This window comes from Chroicocephalus ridibundus, chromosome 1 (assembly GCF_963924245.1).
Source record: "Chroicocephalus ridibundus chromosome 1, bChrRid1.1, whole genome shotgun sequence".
NCBI classification, from domain to species: Eukaryota; Metazoa; Chordata; class Aves; order Charadriiformes; family Laridae; genus Chroicocephalus; species Chroicocephalus ridibundus.
The window spans coordinates 93671262-93689936 of record NC_086284.1 but is presented as its reverse complement, the minus strand read 5'-3'; the positions used below and the strand labels follow the sequence as shown (position 1 = coordinate 93689936).

The 18675-nt window shown below is 36.9% G+C and overlaps 1 protein-coding gene across 3 annotated transcripts in view; it reads left to right on the top strand.

Annotated features, from left to right (window-relative positions):
• The window catches only part of DMD (dystrophin), a 1176878-nt gene that overhangs the window by 177823 nt on the left and 980380 nt on the right, over positions 1-18675 (top strand). For all 3 annotated transcript variants that reach the window (XM_063343608.1, XM_063343591.1, XM_063343600.1), the window contains exon 2: positions 4708-4769. In XM_063343608.1, the coding sequence (XP_063199678.1) occupies positions 4708-4769 (62 nt within the window). The remainder of the gene's footprint in view (positions 1-4707; positions 4770-18675) is intronic.

The following is an 18675-nucleotide window of genomic DNA, read 5'->3' as shown; positions in this document are numbered from 1 at the left end:
CAGTGTTTTGAGAAGGCTGAGATACTCTGATTATGATGATTTGACTCAGGTTCCACCGTAAAGTCTCAAGGGGTAGCACAGGGAGCAGGGAGTCTTAACAGTATTCAGATAAAGTCAACACACTGCTCATCAGTATATTTATAGAAGATGGACAAAGGATTGCATGCTACATATTACCTTACATAAGCAATAGACTTAAAATCATTGGCTCTCTGTCAAAGCAATCTATTGTATTTCCTGTCAGCTTGTGAATGTCTTGGATGACCTCAATGACTGAAAATCAAAGCTAGTCCACTCAAATATCATTCAGTCATTGTATTGCATTGATTTCTTCTTCCCCCCTCAGGTAAGCAAGAATGGGAAGGGAACATTTCTCAGCAGTTGTAGTTACTGACAGAGCAGTGTAACAATGTGCTGGAAATCTCTAAGAATAGTGAGCCGATGGAGCCAGAGTATCAATAATGTGACTATCTGTGGCCTCTTTTGTTCCTGGTGTTCCCACCATTGCTGGTACTCACTCCCACTCACTGAAGCAAATGCTGGCCTTTTCTAAATCTGCATTGTTTGGCTGCTAGAAAATCAAATAGCAATTTTGATGTGTTTATTCTCTAAAGTGCAGTGTTCCCATGAACCTGCAGTTGCCATGAATGAAGGAATTGACAGCTGTCTTAATACCATTGTTTCAAAGTTCCCAGCTAGTATAGGGGCTTTTTTTTTTCCTTTTTTTGGCTTTTGTCTTCTTTTTTTCACCCCCCAATAGTTCGCGGTAGACAAAACATAGCTATTCAGTTATTGTTTAACCCAGCTCAAGGCAACACTGTGTAACAGAGTAAGACAAGTTTCCTTTATTCCCGTGTTCCAACCTGTGATGGAACTCCTTTCTGAAGACTGAGTAAAATATTCTATTACACAACCAAGGCTCCTGTCACTGTCTGTCTTTGCAGTACTTCAAATATTCTACACATATTATGTAATGTCTTTATTGACACCTTAAAGACAATGATTCGTTTGTTTGTTTGAAATTAAAGCTTGGATATGGCTCATTTCCCATACCCATAAAGTGCCAGTGTACTTTTGTTGAAAGTCTTCTAATTTTCAAAAATGGGCTGTACTTGCTCTTGAGGAGAGTTTCCTAGGCTACTTGCATTGGAAACCACCACCCACGTCTGTGGAAGGCAGAATGCAGATGGTAGGAAAGATGCAGTCTTGATGTTGCAGTCTATAAGCGGAGAGGCTGTGGAGTCTCTATCCTCAGAGATATTCAAAACCAGACTTGACATGGGCTCAGGCAAGCATCTCGAGGTAGCTCTGCTTGAGCAGGGGGTTGAACAAGATGACCTCCAGAGGTCCTTCCAACTTCAACCATCCTGTGTGAAAGCATTATTTATTCAGGTGTGTCAAGGGTAAGAGAGGCTGAAGATCCTCTAGAAAAATAGGGAAGGATGCCCCAAAGAGTGGAAGCTTCCTTCCCCCCACTCCATTTTTATTGTGGGAGAGTGGTTTATATCATACAAATGAAATGACGTAATGACATCTATACTGTATGTTTCTGAACTTAAATTCATTTAAAATCTGCTTTGTATTTGTCAGCTCACGTTGCTTAAAAGTATTGCTTTTTTATGACTTGTTAACACTTCTGTATGCTTTCAGAATATTATTTAGAGTATATCAAATATAAAAGATTTTTTTTCCTGTTGCCAGTTTTTATTTAATATATTTGGTGGTATTTGTGGTGGTGTTGGAAAAATAGGTATAATAATAAGTGTAGTTTACTAAGAGAGGACAACATAATGCTTTTTTCTGGTGGAAAACAGAAGGGAATTTCATTTGGGCAGTAGGTTGCAAACATGAACTACTTTATTGAGTATCTAGGAAAGTTGTCTGGTAACCACTTGCCATTAATAATAGCATCTTTGTTCTGTTGAATCCTGATTGCAAGTTCCTAAGCATTCTTCAGTGTCCCACTTGTCTCTATTAGCCTTGCCACCTGATTAAATCTTAGATCTGTCCTTTATCAGATGATTAGCTCCATTAATACTGCACTTTCTTTCCTGGCCATAATTTCTTATGAGCTCTAGCCGGGAGTAATACATTTAAAGTCAAATGTGCAGTTAGCTAATTCAAGAGGTTTGCATTCGTAGTTGCAAAGCTGGATGCTTATCCTACCGGAAATATATCAGAACTGTAAGTGCCATTTGTGAATGTGTTCTAGTTAAAACAAGGTCTATTCAGTGGTACTAGAGGCTCTAGTGCATGAAAATCAGATAAATCTCACAGGTCGGTATCTTTTTTTTTTTTCTGGAAGGCTTTCTATAGACCTCAGTGTGTTCATTATCTGAGTTGATAACCTACAGAAAGGAGGTTAAGCCTGTTCCACTCAACGTCCGGCATTTTGAGAAAAGCACGTTTTTGCTGTGGAAAGTTGATCACATCATTACTGTGATAAAGCCATTGAGGATCCGTGCAGTATTTCATGTTTAGGTTTAACCTGGAGAGAGACAATATGCTATTCTGCAATTCTTCCAGCTTGAAAGAAAAGACGTAAACGTACTATATTACTTTTGAACAGCCAAAGGAATTACCTGCCTGGCCATTTGATTATTCTTATTGCCTCACAGTAAAAACACCTGCAAGGGCATTCATCGGCTCGCTGCTGAAGGATCTGGTATAAACGCAGCATTATGAAAGTGGCAGCTGAGCGTTCTTGGCATGTTTCTACAGCAGCCAGACAAATGTCATTCAGCTTTCCACATCTAGCATTCAATCCGTAAATCTGGGTTAGGAGAACATCTTTTTTTTTTTTTTTAAAAAATAATCATGCTTACTGTGGGGAAATCATGCCGTGCATTACCAAAAGATTGGTTGTTTTTTAGATTAGGAGGCTGCCACTAACAGACTGCTGTGATATAAACTTGTCAGAGCAAACATCTAGAGATAAAAGTGCTTGAAATGATCTCTACATAAAGATAACAGCAGTGGAATAGATTTGTGTTTGCAAAGGTGGCAGAGCATTGCCTGAACTTTGAATAAGTTTCAAACATTTAAATTGTATGTTTAACTCTCATTTTCCTCAGGAGACCCTGGCTTTTTGTTAGCTCAATGGACATGAATTAATTGGTGACTAGCAGTTAAATCTCTGGCATATGTCTTTATGGGGGAAAAAAATAAATCAAAAAACAGGCTGTTACTGAATATTCTATTACAGAAGCCTGGGGTGGAAAACAGAAAGTTCGAACAGTTTGAGAGAAGCATTTTTGCCTCTTTCTTTTTCCCTGCTAAATCCCACATACTCTTCTACTCCATTTTAAGGTTGCATGTGGTTATCAGAGATAATGAAACAGAAATAGCTATTTATATGTAGCATTTTATGTGAAGTTGCTGAAGAAGTTTGCAACACAACATCAGATTGAAAATGTATCTTCCACCAACAATATGCATTTTCCTTCTCCCGTCTTCTGTGTATTGCACATGGCTGGACTAAGTCAAAACTTATAAAATAAACAGCTTACTAACAGTCAACAAAGAGGGAAGTGATGCTTGTGAGGAAAAATATTTTTTTTAACAGATTTAGTATCATTTGTTACCAAAAGCATGCATCTCCTCCACATGCTGTTGCTTTTTGCTGACTCTCTAACTATTCAAATATCACTTTCAGCCAAGGGATGAAGCAAGCAGCATTATTTGGGATAGGCAGTGGGAGAGGTCTAGAAAGTTTATAGTAGCAAATATTCATATATTAGTGGCAGAGTGCATATAAGGCTTGACTTCTATGGCATGTTTCAAGTTGCTTTGTCAGTCTTTTCACTCATGATCATCTGAAAGCAATTAGAATACACACCTTCCTCTATGCAGAAGTTTTTTACAATGAAATGGTAGCTTTACAAAATCTAGTATTACTTTTTTGTGAGTGTATTGTATTGCTGAGAATGGAAAACGTTCTTGTGAAAAGGCACTTTTAAAGTGCTATTAAGATGAGCTTTTAAGAACAAAAGATATATTTGTATCAAAAAGATTTGCCTTGTCTTGTCTCCTTGGAGGGGTGGAGGGAGGGAAAGCAAAGTACATTATTAATGATGTGCATTTCTCATGTAACTCATCGATACCTGCCTTTCAAATTCAGCTGAATCCATTAACATTATTAATTGCTGAACATTTCAGATGGGAATTTAATATTCCTTTTTATTTAAGAAATGTAGCAAATTTTACTTCAAAAGACAGCATTGAGTGAGCTTTAATTTAGTATAAGCATTGTGCAGCCTTGTGCAGCCTTTTCCACATATGCCCTGTAATTCTAGTTTGGTTTGACTTTGTCAGACAGAGAGGTCTGCCCTTCTGTATTATTTCAGAGATGATGCCTAATAGATCTTTTTAAGCAAATGCTTATTAGGTTCTAATTTGAAGGCACCTTTCTCTTCTCACCTACATAAAATACATAAGAGTTGTACCTTTATGTGTAAGATACCTTTAAGATACCACAGATTGGGTGAGATGAGCTAGGAATATAGATAATGACTGCGAAGGGTGCCTGTAGGCTTTCAAAAATATATTGATGTAATTGTCAAGGGCAGAATACATCCAAATATGTGCCCTGAATGCATTTGAATGATTAGTAATAGCTTTACTACAAACCAAGACTGAAACTTTAATCAATAATACTGTATTATTCGTTGAATAATTCTAATGAAGTACTTTACTTTTCTCTGGCAGATGAACGGGAAGATGTTCAAAAGAAAACATTCACAAAATGGATAAATGCACAGTTTGCTAAGGTAATTAAATATTTTTATTTATTTATAAACCAAAATATGTCTTTTTTTTTTCCCCCAAAAAAACCCTCTGATATTCCTCCACTGAGGCTTAATTTTCAACGTAACAGTTACAGGTTTCAGGTATTGCTGAATGCAGTTGACTGATTTGTTAGAAAACATGTCTAAGTTTTATTCCCTTGATTTCAGTAGGGGTTGAAATGTAAAAACCATCCTCTTCTTCGATTTACTTTGCCTTTTCTCAAATCAGTGACGCAGATGTAGTACTGTGTGTTGGACTCCTTTGTGATGTTCCTAATATACAGCGGAGTTCCTTCAATTGGCCTTGTCTTTTCTTGTTTCTAATTACAATTACAAATCTAACAAAACCAGATGAACTGGAGAGGAGCAAGGTCAAAGGTAAGAGGTGTGATCCAGTCAGCAAATTATGAAAGTCAATTGTAATAAGTTTTGAAATAGTTATCTTTGTGAACTCTCAGAGAATGATAAAGATCCCCAGTGTGCTGGAAAAAAGAGCAAATACCTAATTTACTTAAAGAAGCCCCCACCTGGCAGTATATAATAATTTTTTCTTTAATACACAGGGTTTGATTAAACATTTTGAAATTCCTGGAGGATAATTACTGAACTGTATTTGCCAGTAATAAACTAAATCAATCCCATAATCTGTCATTTTATCTGCTAGGGAATAACTGGCAATAGACAGCAACAAAATAGCAGGTGTGATATATCTTCTATTTAGTCTGGTTTTTGATTGTGTCCCATCTGATTGTCCTCATTAAAAAAAGAGGAGTAAGATAATCTGAATATGACCACCATAATATTGAAAAACATGCTCAGGAATGGTTCAGTCAAACAGGGAGTCCCACAGGACTTTTCCATGGTCTGGAGCATTTTCTAATAGTGATTCAAATGATTTAGACAGCACATATTTTTGCTCATCATCTTCACAGCAGAGATATCCAGCAGTCTGGAGAACTGGATCAGGCTTAAATACAGTCTTGAACAAATGGTCTCAAATTGATCGATGAATTACAAGACAAGTGTGAAGTGCTATATTTAGGACAGCAGTAAAATGTATGCGTACGGAAGGGGGGATGACTGGGCTGGCAAATAAAGCAAAGAAAAGCTCCGAGAAGCGTGCTGAATCAGAAACAAAGTGAGTCAGCAACATGGTACTATTAAAAGAAAAAAGGCCAATTTATTATGCCTCTGATAATGGAAATGCCTGACAGAAGGTGAAAGATATAATTGCTTTATTTTACTTGGCAATAGTGAGATTTTAGCTGTAATAATTTACTGTCTTGGTGTTCCATATATGAAGAAGTGGCCCCAGCAGCAGCTGTCTAATTTGAAATGTAGTGCCAGTTAGGCCTTGTTATGGTCACAGATAGGGTTACAGAAAACTAAGAGTAACTGTTGCTTCTGTATCTAAAGAAAATGTCATGTTCCTAAAGCATTGCTTTCTCAGAAAAAAGTTGTTTTATAGAATAGTAAAGCTTGCAATTACTGAGGAAACTTGGAACAGGTCTGCAGAAGAACAAGAAGAACTATGAAGGGTTTAGAAAATACGACCTAGGAGCAGATGTTTATAATGATAGGTTTGACTCAGTCGTCTGAATGATCTAGATGTCTTTCCTCCAGTTCCAGTTCAATGGAGTGTACTTTAATGGTATTTTAGCTACCTTTTACTTCAGTTCTACAAATAGTATTTTTAGTTGTATGTGAGCATACATTCATAAACATACCGGACAAGTACTGATCTCCCTCTACTTCATTTGGATTCTGAGGAAAACCTCCTAAACACTGTGGATCAAGTTTTTCTTTGCCTAGTGTGTCACCTGTTTTTGATCAGGGTCTTTTTATTTCAATAATCAATCTACAAAAAAAACCCTTGATCTTTAAATCTTGGACAAATTACTCTCATCCTGCAAAACTGTTATGCGAAACACCAAAATAGTTGGTCGGAAATGGGAAATCACATATGTCTGGTAAGCTTAGTAATATCTGCTGGCTGCCTGTGTGGTACACCTGCAGAAAGCATACTTTGCTCCTCAGTGCAGTCACATACCGTGAAAGCTTTATTTCTGTCTATGGTTTTCAGGGCAGAAATACAGGAGGCTGTGCTTGTATTGAGGTGTAACATGAGCAGTCATAGTTAATAGCTGTGTGCTGTCCTGGGACTGTGTTTCTGCCTCTTCTAAAGACCAAGACGTTTTGGGAGAGGTGGTCCTCAAAACATGAAAGTGGATGTCCATGAGAAATCTACAGCTTATCTCCTTTCTTCTCCTGACTTGTTTTCAGTGGTTCAAACCCATCTCTGTTTCTAGCTGTGGAATTGATTTCAGTTAACGGGCTACTCCTGGTTAGTGGCTTCTCATAATTGTTAGCTTTGTAAAAGTGTTAAATAAATGACTTTCATTGTAGAATTGGTTTGTATGCAGTCCTATGTGGTCCTAGAAGTGCTGTCTCGAGCAGATTAGCCTACAGGGTCAGAATTTCTCATTTCTGTTATTTGTGAGTAGTGGAATCCAGATCATTAATTAACTGTAAAATACTTAGGGTTGAATAAAATTGTTTTATATAATTCCCACTCATCCACCACCCTCCATCGGTAAAAAAAACAAAACCCTACTTACGCAGTCAAGGTAAAATCTTAGTTCTAAATGTTTTCCGTCTGTGATGTGCAGAACCTAGAAATCTCTGGAGTGCTACCAAGAAGTCTATGAAAGGGTATCTAGGGAAAGCTACCAGAACTGTCAGCAAGATTGCAATTGCTATGGGTAAGGCCATGTCTCCCTCCAAACTTTTCTGGGCAGGTTGAGTGGGGTGCTTTAAATGGAAAAACTGGGGAAAATGTATTTGCAGGTCTCTCTTACAGCTTCTCAAAACAGGTTTCTTTCTAATTCCTACTCCTTTTACTAGCCAGAAAATGGATTATGCAGAAAATTCGTGCTTTAAAGATTACAGTATATGACTCATCTATAAGCAATTCATCATTTTTTCAGTAAGATAGGCCAAAAGTCGGATTTTAATGTTTATGAGATAAAACACTTCACAAATTAAAAGTATAAGAGAAAGGTGAAAATGTAATCCAAGAGACCTGTATGTTTTCCCCCTTCTAATCAGAGACATTATGTATGATTTTCTTTAGTGAAACCTTCTTGGTTTACCATCTAAATGGCATCCAGTAAGTTGAAACTCTTTAAGCAACTTTAAAAATGTGGAGCATATTACTTTAATATAATTTTATTCAGAGAGAGCTTTTCTTTGTCCTCAGAAGAAGTTTATTTATAAAATAATGAAGTTCTGCAGGTTGTACGTAATGATAGCAAAGGAACATATTGTAACCTAGTTTTTAATAATAGAACTGTAATTAGAGCTCTCACAAGAGATATATCTAGTCCTGGGTATGATAGCTTTTGCTCAGATCTCCACTTTTTAAATTTGAAATAACTGAAATCTTTGTTTATATATGAAACACACAATCTTAACTATGTATTTTGCGAGAATGCAAATATATCACAAGCCCTCAAGTGTAGCAGCTCTCTGCTGGAACATTGAAACAGACAGCACAGTTACATTAACAAAGCCTGTACCCCATTTTAAATGAGCTTCTGTTGCCTCACTGGTTAAACATTTGTAGTTGTTCATTGCATAATAGGCTTCAAAATAGAAAGCATTACTGAAGATGGATATGCTCTTTACTTGCATGTAGGAAAGAGCTTGTAAATGGCAATTAACTTTAAACTGAAAACCTGAAAATTCCAGCACCAAAAAACTCCACCCCATCCTAAAAAGGAAAGAGCGTACCCTATGACTGAAGAAATATTGGCAATTAATTTTGTTCCCTCATTATGGAGAAGGTGTCTCAAAGTACTGACAATTTTAATGTCAGCAATAAAAATATCTGTTGTGAGTACAGAGAAGGCAAGCACCTAATCATTGTAAGCTTTGGCAACTTGAATTTCAGGTTATACCCTTATGTCTAACTTGAGGTCAACAGCTTAACCTCTAAGTGGGTTCCATAAAAGAATGGCAATTTGTGAATGAGTTTTCAACATTTTAATCTTCAATATCAAAAAACAGATGTTAATAAAATTGTTTGTAAATTCAGAGGTTTAAATAGCTTGTCCACATTTCTGATAGGGTAGAAAATTCCACTACATAGTCAAAGAAGACATATATGACAGTACACTTTTTCACGTAAACACTGAAATTATTAATCTTCAGCCGGGTAGGAGCAAGAGTCAGAAAATAGAGAATGGTAGACTTTGAGGGGAAGAAAGGGGGATTTTTTTATGGTTTCTCTGCCTTGTGCTTTGTTTTTCCTCCTGTTGTTATTGAAGAAGGCGGAATATGAAAATAAATTTAGGGTTACCCAATATTTCATTACTTAGCTTTATGGAAAACCAAGTAAATAATCATTTTAATAGAAAATTTAAGTTATGAAAAATGGCATCTTTTTATAGGCATCTGGAAATATTAGGAGGTGGTTGGTTGTGTGGTGACTGTGGAATTAGATTTCCATTCTTCTTGTGACTGTGTGAAGAAACATAGTAAAGATGCAGCCTGTGCCAAAGAGGGTAAGGTTGAGAGCCTAACTTAAGATACAGGTGGCTAGCAGAATAACAATCAGCAAAACTAAATACGCTTTTTACTAATGAAGTTGTTTTGAATAGCAGCTAGATCGTTCAGGCAACCGGCGTGCGCAGGGAACACAGAAAGGGGCATTGCTTAAAACTTTAGGCAAACTACGCAGCAGTCAAAATAATTTCCTAATCACCCAGTGTTTGTATGTGGCTTCTATGATAGGAGGTGTAGTGACAAGCTCGGTTCTTTCCCTCTTCTTGAGTTCATGGACAACCTGAAGTGACCCTTTCACTTTAGTGGTCTCTTGCAATTGTAGATTAAACGCCTTCTGCATATCAGATAAAAAAACCCTACTGATACAAATTAAATGTTTACTGACCTTCTAAGGAAGTATGTCAAATATTTGAGGTACAGACAGACTGTACTACCATAGGTCTGGCATCTGAGAGAAAAATTTGCAGTGCTGATTTTGCTCATGTACTTGCTCAGTTTTCTGTCCTATCATTCACAGTGACTTCAAATTAAAATAAATTTTAAAAGCCACTCATAACAAAGTGAATTCAAATTGTTGTAGACCCTGGGAGGGGAGCAGCCTGGTGAAGCTTTGTAGAGAAGACAATAATAGTTTCATTTGTCAAATTTCTTTAAGATTTAGCCTCTATGGAAATGTGTTAACCACTGTGACTTATTACATCAAACTTCATCAGATCTACCATTTCCTTAGCCATATTTCTGAACTACAATTAATAATCAAGAAAAGGAGCTGGAGGGAGGGGGGTTGGCAACAAATCCCCAAACACAGATTGAAATGTTCAGTATTAGCCCTGTCCATGCTGCTGTCTTGACAACTAACCTATAGGTGAAATGAAGACCGCTGCTTAGATGGGTGAGTGACCAGTAGGAAAATTAGAATTAAATCCTATACTTAGCGGTTCAAATCAGTGGGCTCAAGCTTCACTGATGTCTGCTGGTGTGTGTTGTATTTTCTAAAAGCAGAACAGTAGTTGCATATGCATGCCTACGAGAAGACTAGAAAAGATTCCTAGATGTTTCACATAATAAAAGTAATCAGTAGGGTGTGCTGCTGTTGTAGGATTTCAGTTTTAGAATTGAGTTCTAGAGGGTCCATCAACACTGGCTTTGCAGGACAAACTTTATAATCACTGTAGACAAGTTCAGAAAAGTTAATTCAGATAGCTGTGGCGCTTTAGCCATTTGCACAGAATTTAGTGCCTGCACAAAAGCCTGTTGGAGAAAAGAGAGTAAATAAAAGATTGCTGAACTCCATGTTGACACAGAGCAGCCTGCAGCAGTCGATCAAAAGCATTTGCATCTAGCCCTATATTTTTATAGTATGTCGAACCAGTACCTGACACTGCAGTGCAGATGTATTCTCAAACAGTGTAATTTGTCCAGTCTTTAGCACTGTTTTCAGCTGAAAACCAGAAATCAGACTGAGCTCTTCCTACACTATCTGATAACCAAACTATTTTCTGTTAAGGTAGAGTTTAAAAAGGCAAGAGGTAGATGAACATTTTTATTATTTTTTTTTACCAAATGCAAACTAGACACACTTGCGCACTTGACTGACTTGAGTCATTCTCAATTACACATTCTTTTAAATTAAGAGGTAAAAAGAGTTACTGGTAAATTCACCTAAAAAGAGTAATTGTAAAGTAGATGACGGTTGAATGGTCACCCTGCTCCAAGCCCTGCGGAATAGTACCACGGAGCAACCAACACTCACTAGTAGTTGCATCTACCAGGTCATGAAGTAGCATGTCTTGTAATTTTACTGCCAAGACTGCATATTCACACTATGGCTTGTTTCAAAAGCTTCTGATTTTGTGCTCATATCCGCGCCCTTATTTGGGTCAGTAGAGTTATGCAAAATTTCACAAAAAAAAAAGTTGTGCTCTATTCATCTAAGGAACACTAATTTGGAGACATGTAAGAACATTGACTCCAGGACAAAAAAAAAGATGGATTGTGAATAAAATTTTGAAATTGTGTCTGTGGTAAAACCCTGATCAAATCTTTAATGGCTGCATATTAAAACTCAATATGGTAGATACCAGATCAATTAATTAACTAAACATTGATAATACCTTTGGAGCATCATCAGAATTTATTTTTTCCTTCTGAAAGAAAACTTTCAGAAAATCACACAGATGTAAAATTGTATCATTTGTGATAAATGTGAAAAAAAGAATAGCTGGTATTATTTGATGTTGGTAAGGCACGATGATTGATATTCATCCCTCCTAAATACCTAATTAATCTGTTCTGTGTCTCTGTTGCCAGCCTTTTTAAGTGCTACAGTGAAAGTGATGAGAAAGAGCAGTTTACTAATGTGGGAGCCAAATGACTTTTCTCTGCTACAGTGTGGCAAATAACCAGAACTCTCATTGAAGATTAATAGTGCTTAACTTTGCTTTCCAGCCCCGTGTGATCAAGACTACCCTTGGGATACATACTGTTTTAAAATACCAGGCTTTCTTATGCCAATAACTTTTTTATAATACGTCTTGCAAGAGCACACCAAAGGCCCATCATGCCTATTCTGTATTATCAAAGCAAAAGCTTTTCATCTTTTTTTTGAAGACAAATGATATTTAAACCTGGTATAGAAAACACATTTACATTGTTAAGTGTTAAGTGATTTTTCCTTTTTTGGATCTCTCCAGAATACATAAGCAAGTGTCAGGCAAAACACATGCTCAGAAGTATTTGCATAGATATACAGTAAATTACCTATTAGGTCTCCATATTCTGCATCTTATTTTTTATGGTGCAGTAAAAAGGGATACATGCTGTGTGAATATTTATTATGTTTCAAATAAATTTCCTTTGGAATGAAAAATAATTTAAAAATTATTTTTACTGTACTTTTTAAGGTAGTGCCAATGGCAATATTGCCATTTATTTTACTCAGAATTTTATTCTAGAACTTCTACTACCTATTAATATATTTTTATAGATTTTTTTTTTGAACAACCAAGAAAGCTACCATGAACAGAAAGTTACCATAAACAGAAACAGGCACAGTTTAAAGGCACAAATATCTTCATGCTTTGAATTTTCTGCATAACATCAACCCTGTGTGCAAGCTTTAAAATTTATAAATTCGATGACTTCTTATATTTTTCTTCCCAAGTAATTTTTCAGCTTACTATTGGCAAAATACTTGGGGCATGACTGCCTTATCAATTTATTATTTATCAATATTTATCTCTGCCCAGTATAGGGGCTTGGATCCTGGCAGGGATTAAAATAGAGGATTAATCCCTTTGCATTTATTGTAAAAGCAAGGAATGGGAGAAGCTGAGTGGTGTCTTGATGCAACGTGACAAAAACAAAGTACTGTTTAAGAGGGCGGTCCTCTCTATTTTCTCTGTTCTTGCTAACATCAGAAGCGCACGCCGCATGACCCACTGTGGCAGTCACACAGCTGGAAATGCCTTGAAAACTGTCAGTACAGAAAAGAGCCCTTTCACTGAAAACCTAGAAAAGACAAAAATGTATTTGGTTATGCTTCAAAGACAAGAAGATAGACGTTTGAGGTTAACGAAAAGCTGATGGGACTATCTCTATATTGTTCTTGGTCACTTTTTTTTTTTTATAAGTTGATGTTCAAACAGTGAAGATTTCATTATGTGTGTGTGAGGGGACAGGATTCTCTACTGTTTTCCTCCATAACGTTCTCGCATTGCCAGGAGACTTTACAACTTCTCCTGTTGGGTTTTTTTTTTCCAAAAAATGTCTAAATGACTGCAATTAAACAAGACAGCTCTTGGAAAGCAGATTCATTTCCACTTTGATGAGAAGTGAAACTTCTCCTTCCACTTAATTATCTGCACGTCTTTTGGTGGAGCTGCGGTTACTGCCCGTGTCTCTCGGAAGACCTTTTGTTTGCAAGTGAGACTCGCTTCTGTCTGCTCCCTTGACTGCACAAGCAGTGACATGTTTTCTCTGCATTGCCTTAGCGGGAATAAATTCAGAACTGGCTACAGTTCAGGAGCAGCTTTTCCTTGGGGACACACTGGGGTCTCCCTCCACCAGAACTTTATGCCCATCTCCAAGCCTGATCCCCTTCTCGGGCTACGGTGCCTGTGGGAGCTCCAGGCCTGGCACCACGGTCACCCTGCCCATGGGCACAGCAGCCTTCGGGGGTAGGGGGGAAATCCTCACCAGTCAGAAAGCATTAGAGCTGTCGCTGCTGCAGTCTAAGTCACTGAAGATTATGTCATACTCTCAGTATCTTTTGTTTGCGCACGCAAAGGTTAGGTTCCTTCTCCAAATCAAATTTTAAGGCTTAAAATGTTTTCCATTAAAAGTGGCTTCCCTTACAAAAAAATGTACAAGCACATTATCTTAAACAATGAGCATCTGCATGGCAAAACACTTTCACCATTAGAAACATCTGAGAGAATACAGACTACATTTTAAACACTCCTAAGATAATGTAGTATCCCCGACATAAACACTTTTGAAACTTCAGAGTGGATTAGTAAAATTAGGAAGCTAGGCTAAAATACATGCATTTTTATTACGTTAAAATCATTTGTCTTCACATTCTTGTTTTTATAGCCTCTTTTTGCAAAATAACAAGGGCTTCCCTCAGATGCATTAGACATGCCAAGCAAGCAAAGCAATCACTACTGTTGGCAACAGAGGGCACTGGGCTTTCATTTCTAATACGTGTTACTAAGGAAAAAAATAGTCAAGTGAGGTCCATTGAGCTCTTTCACCTTTTTCTTCTCATACTTGGACTCGCACCTCGTAGACTTTTATTCAAACTCTCATACTTTTTTGTTGCGCTTACTTTAAGTAAAAAAGATTAATCTAAAGAAAATCGAATACATGATGTTCTCCTTAAGTTATTATTGTGTATGTATCTTGAGGGGGGGAATAGGAACAAGCTAAATATAGCCCTACAATATTGGTCTCAGTGGTGCATATGTCTAGCTTGCAAATTTGTAAACATTTACAAATTTGCATGATTGTTGCTGGCAGTAGACATCATCATTTCCGTGCTCAGAATTCATTACCATTACATCTAATCATCTTCAGAATCTCCAAAGCAAAACTCTTCATACAGGCAAATAAGGCTTTAGTGGATTTATGTTATACTTAAATTGAAAGTTCAAAAATAAAAACAGGAGAAAAAAACATTTTCGAGATAGTGTCCCCATTTATCTAAATACCCTCTTATCTAAATGTACCAAAGCTCAAGCAAATCATACTGACCAGTTCCCCCTATCTGCAAAAGAGGTATCACATGCCTAAGGTTTGATGGAGAGAGGAAAGGCAAAGGTGCAAGCATGTACTCTTAGAAGTGGCGAACCTATCTCTCTTGAGCTTTCTACACCTCTTAAAGAGATCCAGCATATCTCCTTGTGTCGGTGTCATGTCATGGTAGTCGGCGAGGCCGAAAGTCAGGGAGTAACTTGTCTATCACCAGCCCAGCTGCATCCCTGTACCCCCCAGGCAGGACATCGTGAGCCACTGCCCTCCCCTGCTGCTGTGTACCATTCTTGAACCTTGCTCTGCCAGAGGGTAGTGGGCACATCTTGTGCCTCTCGGATGTACAGACTTCTTCACAGGCTGTCTTTCACATCAGGAAGTTTGGCCATTCCTCCTATGTGTTTAAATGCATAAAATATTTTTTTTTAAAAAAGCACATCTCTGAGAAAAACAAACAAACAAATAACCTTCCAAACCCCATGGTATTCAGTTTTGGGCAGACTTGCCTCCGTGTTACAGACTGCGTTCTTGAATGTTGATGTCTCAGTGTTGGTGATGATGAGATGGCCCTACTGCAGTTCTGTAAGCACTTCCGTGTTTGCATATCACTTTATTATGCTTTCAGGTATCTGTATTGTGTACAAAGATCTGTTCCTTTGAAGGGTGTGCTGATGGATGTGATTTTACACCCGGCTCAAACGCAACTTTATTGAGGTTAATTTCTTTAAACCATGTGCCTGTATCTTAGGTCCTAACTTGCCATGAAGACAGAAAAAATAACATTATAAAACATGTTCCTATGGTAGAAGGGCATTATTAGAAATAATAACCTTATTTGTACAAGGTTGCACAAAACCTTGTATATTTGCCTTTTGCATATGAAGGGGGGCTTGGTCAGATCTTGGGGGTATTTCTGGACCAACACTTCAAGAATCTGTATGATTTTTACATCTGCTTACCTCTGTTTTTCTCTGATCATATGTTTGGGCTGTTTTGAAGAGGAAAAACTGTCACCTTGTACATGATATCTGCAGTTATTTCTCAACGTCAGTAGCAAAATTGACAGACACCCTGTTATGTCTTTGCTTGGAGAATTAGTTATTAAAAAAAAAATCCCCTTTTTTTCCTGCTCTGGAAAGACTACCTAACTTGTAAATCTTTTTTTCCTCTGTTTTAGTATCCCAGTTCGATTAAATATTGATATTCATGTCGCTGACTTTGCTAATGCTTTCACTTTTTTCAAAGATCTACATGACAGGTGTTATTACACAGAATAGCCATTTTTCTTTTCTATCTGCCTTTCATAGTGTGTTTGATTGATTTGCCAGTTTAAACCCATCACATTTACTTCCTGGTAATATTAGTGTGAGCGTATATATTGCTGACTTAAAAACAGGATGCTTTTAATGTGCTCAAGTAGTTTTCTTGGTTCTATGGAAATTAAGATTTCAGGGAAAAAGATATGTAATTTCTTCTGTTCAGTCTGGTGCAGCTTTAAAAACATACATATATTTACTTATGTTTACTGAAAATCCTAAGCTATTGGTAACAATAAAATCCTTTACATTAAAAAACCAAACCAAAACAAACAAAACCCCCCGACATTATTCCTTGAGAATAATAATAGTAAATTGTAATTTTAGTTGGTTTACTTGAATCAGTTAAAAGTTATAAGAATTTAACAGACACAGGTAAGCACAGATATATTCAATGAGACTGTTCTCCATCTTTTCTATTTTTTGCCTAGTCTTAGACCTCAGAAGAAATCAATCTGTAAGGCTTTGTCTGTGCACAAAACAGAGTATGTATGGTTTATATATTCTATAATATTAGAACAGAGTTACTTTATGTTGGATTGAAAAAAACAGTATGATCGTAATTTGCAAATGTGTTGATTTTTTTTCTTTTTTTTTCTTTTCTCGAGAATCCTAAATGATATACAAATTTGTGTTTTAAGTTGAGGGCTAGTTTTCGTTGTGAATAATTGATATAAAAGGCACGTCTGGCATTTTGTACAAGGAAGTCAGGCATGAGACACATACTGCAATCAGGTATAAGCAACACAGTATACCACATTCATAGAAAAAGGATTCTATTATAGGGTTGTATTCAACTAATGCATCAAACATTAAAAATCCATGCTCAAAAAGAGGGAGGATTATCTTGCCACCCTGATAGCAATGACTCTAAAATACTAAGAAAGCTCTGAGAGATTGCACTGGAAAATCTCAAATCAGCATCTCACAGATTTTGTAACTGCCATGTCTGCATAAGATATAAACCCTAATTTTCCAGGCATTGTAAGGGACCCATTCTTAAAGCAACTAGTCAGAGCGCGCAGCAAGAGTAAAAGCAAGTCTTGATTCAGTCCTGGGCAATACACAAGACTGTTGCAGTCAGTAAGGTTTTCTGTGACAAATATGACATTCAAAATACCTGACAAATATGCATTGAAAAGTGATGTCTTCATAGAAGGACGCAAGACAAATAAAATCCACATGGGAAGATTTAACTTCAAAACCAGGAGCTATGCTGAAAAGAAGATGAAAAAGGAACTCAAAAGAAGAATCAAAGTGTTCTGTACCAACAGACACCTTGGAAGCAACATACTGGAGTCCCGAATTGAATACAATTATCAAGGTGTACCACCTATCAAAATCAGAAACCTACCTCTGTTTAAGAAAAAAAACAGATTAAAGCAAATTTCCTCAACTCAGTTATGCAATGTAAGTTCAGAAGAAACAATTTAGATATGTGGCAAATTCATGTGCATATATCAAATATATGGAAAGGCTGATTATATAACTGCAAAATTAAAACAGAGAAAGATACAAACAGAAAATCAAGAATAAAGACTATCTCAAAAAAAAACATTATCAGAGAAATCAAGCATGAAGGCAAAAACTTACCTAAAGTCATCAGTCAAGTTGCAAGGAAGAGGTTTCTGAACAGGACTTGCTGAAGTACAGTAGGATACAGTCAGTGCTAGAAACTGCTTTTTTTTTTTAAATAATCTTAATAATATAAAATCTATTTATATAAGGTTATTAGACACAATGTTTTACGATCTCATCTCATCTCATATGCTTCTGAATACTGAGGCAGCATTCAAGCAGTTGTTTCTGATATTTTTGCCTACAGGAAGAAAGACAAAATACACCTTTCCTTTGACATTTTGTGATCTTTTAACTTTCACTTAAGTCAGTGTAGAATTGAGTCAGTCTTTGCTGTCTGCACTAATTATTCACACAGGCTAAATTAGTGTTTGTATTCTTACTTGACTCTGTCTTTAAGAAATGTTATATATTATCTTCATATACTATATTAAGAGCAATAGTTATGTTTATTAAAAGAGTTAGGATTAAGTTATCATAGAATCATAGAATGTGCATCTCCTGGAGGCAGTTAGAATTAAAAATATGATCTTCATAGAGTGGGAATTATTTAAAAATAAGGAAAACAGAAAAAAACTGTCTCTGGAAAGTTCCAATAATCAGGGAGTCCAAAACACTGGGGCTTGGTTTTGGCTGGTTGTTTTTGTGGGGTGTGGGTGAAAGTTTTTATGCTAAGAGCATAAGAATTAATAAAGCAAGCATTTTGCAATGCCTCACAAAGAGAAAATATGCCAGGGAGCACATAGCAGGCTGATATCAGGTTGTAAACAGCATGTGTTGCAGGGCAACTAAACCACTGCACCTTAAACTCATTTGGAGAGAGAGACTGATGGTTGAATTGAGTGACAATTAACATAGGCCATAAGGAGTTAATGCTATCCTTTATCACATAAAACAATATTCCAGTTATTTTATGTATCTTATCACTAATGTCTCAATCATACAAAATCTCCATCTTACCTCATATGATGACAGCCTTCATAGTCATGAAAACATGAATCACAACACCAGCTCATTTGTGTACTGACCCGTTACCACGGGACCCACCACCTTTTCAGCCACCAGTGACAGCAGGCAATCATGGTCTCCAAAGTGGCCCACCAGGTCATGGGATGAAGGTGCAGCTGGTGGTGGAATTAGGAATTAGGTGGTTTAGGAATCCTATGGGTGTCTCA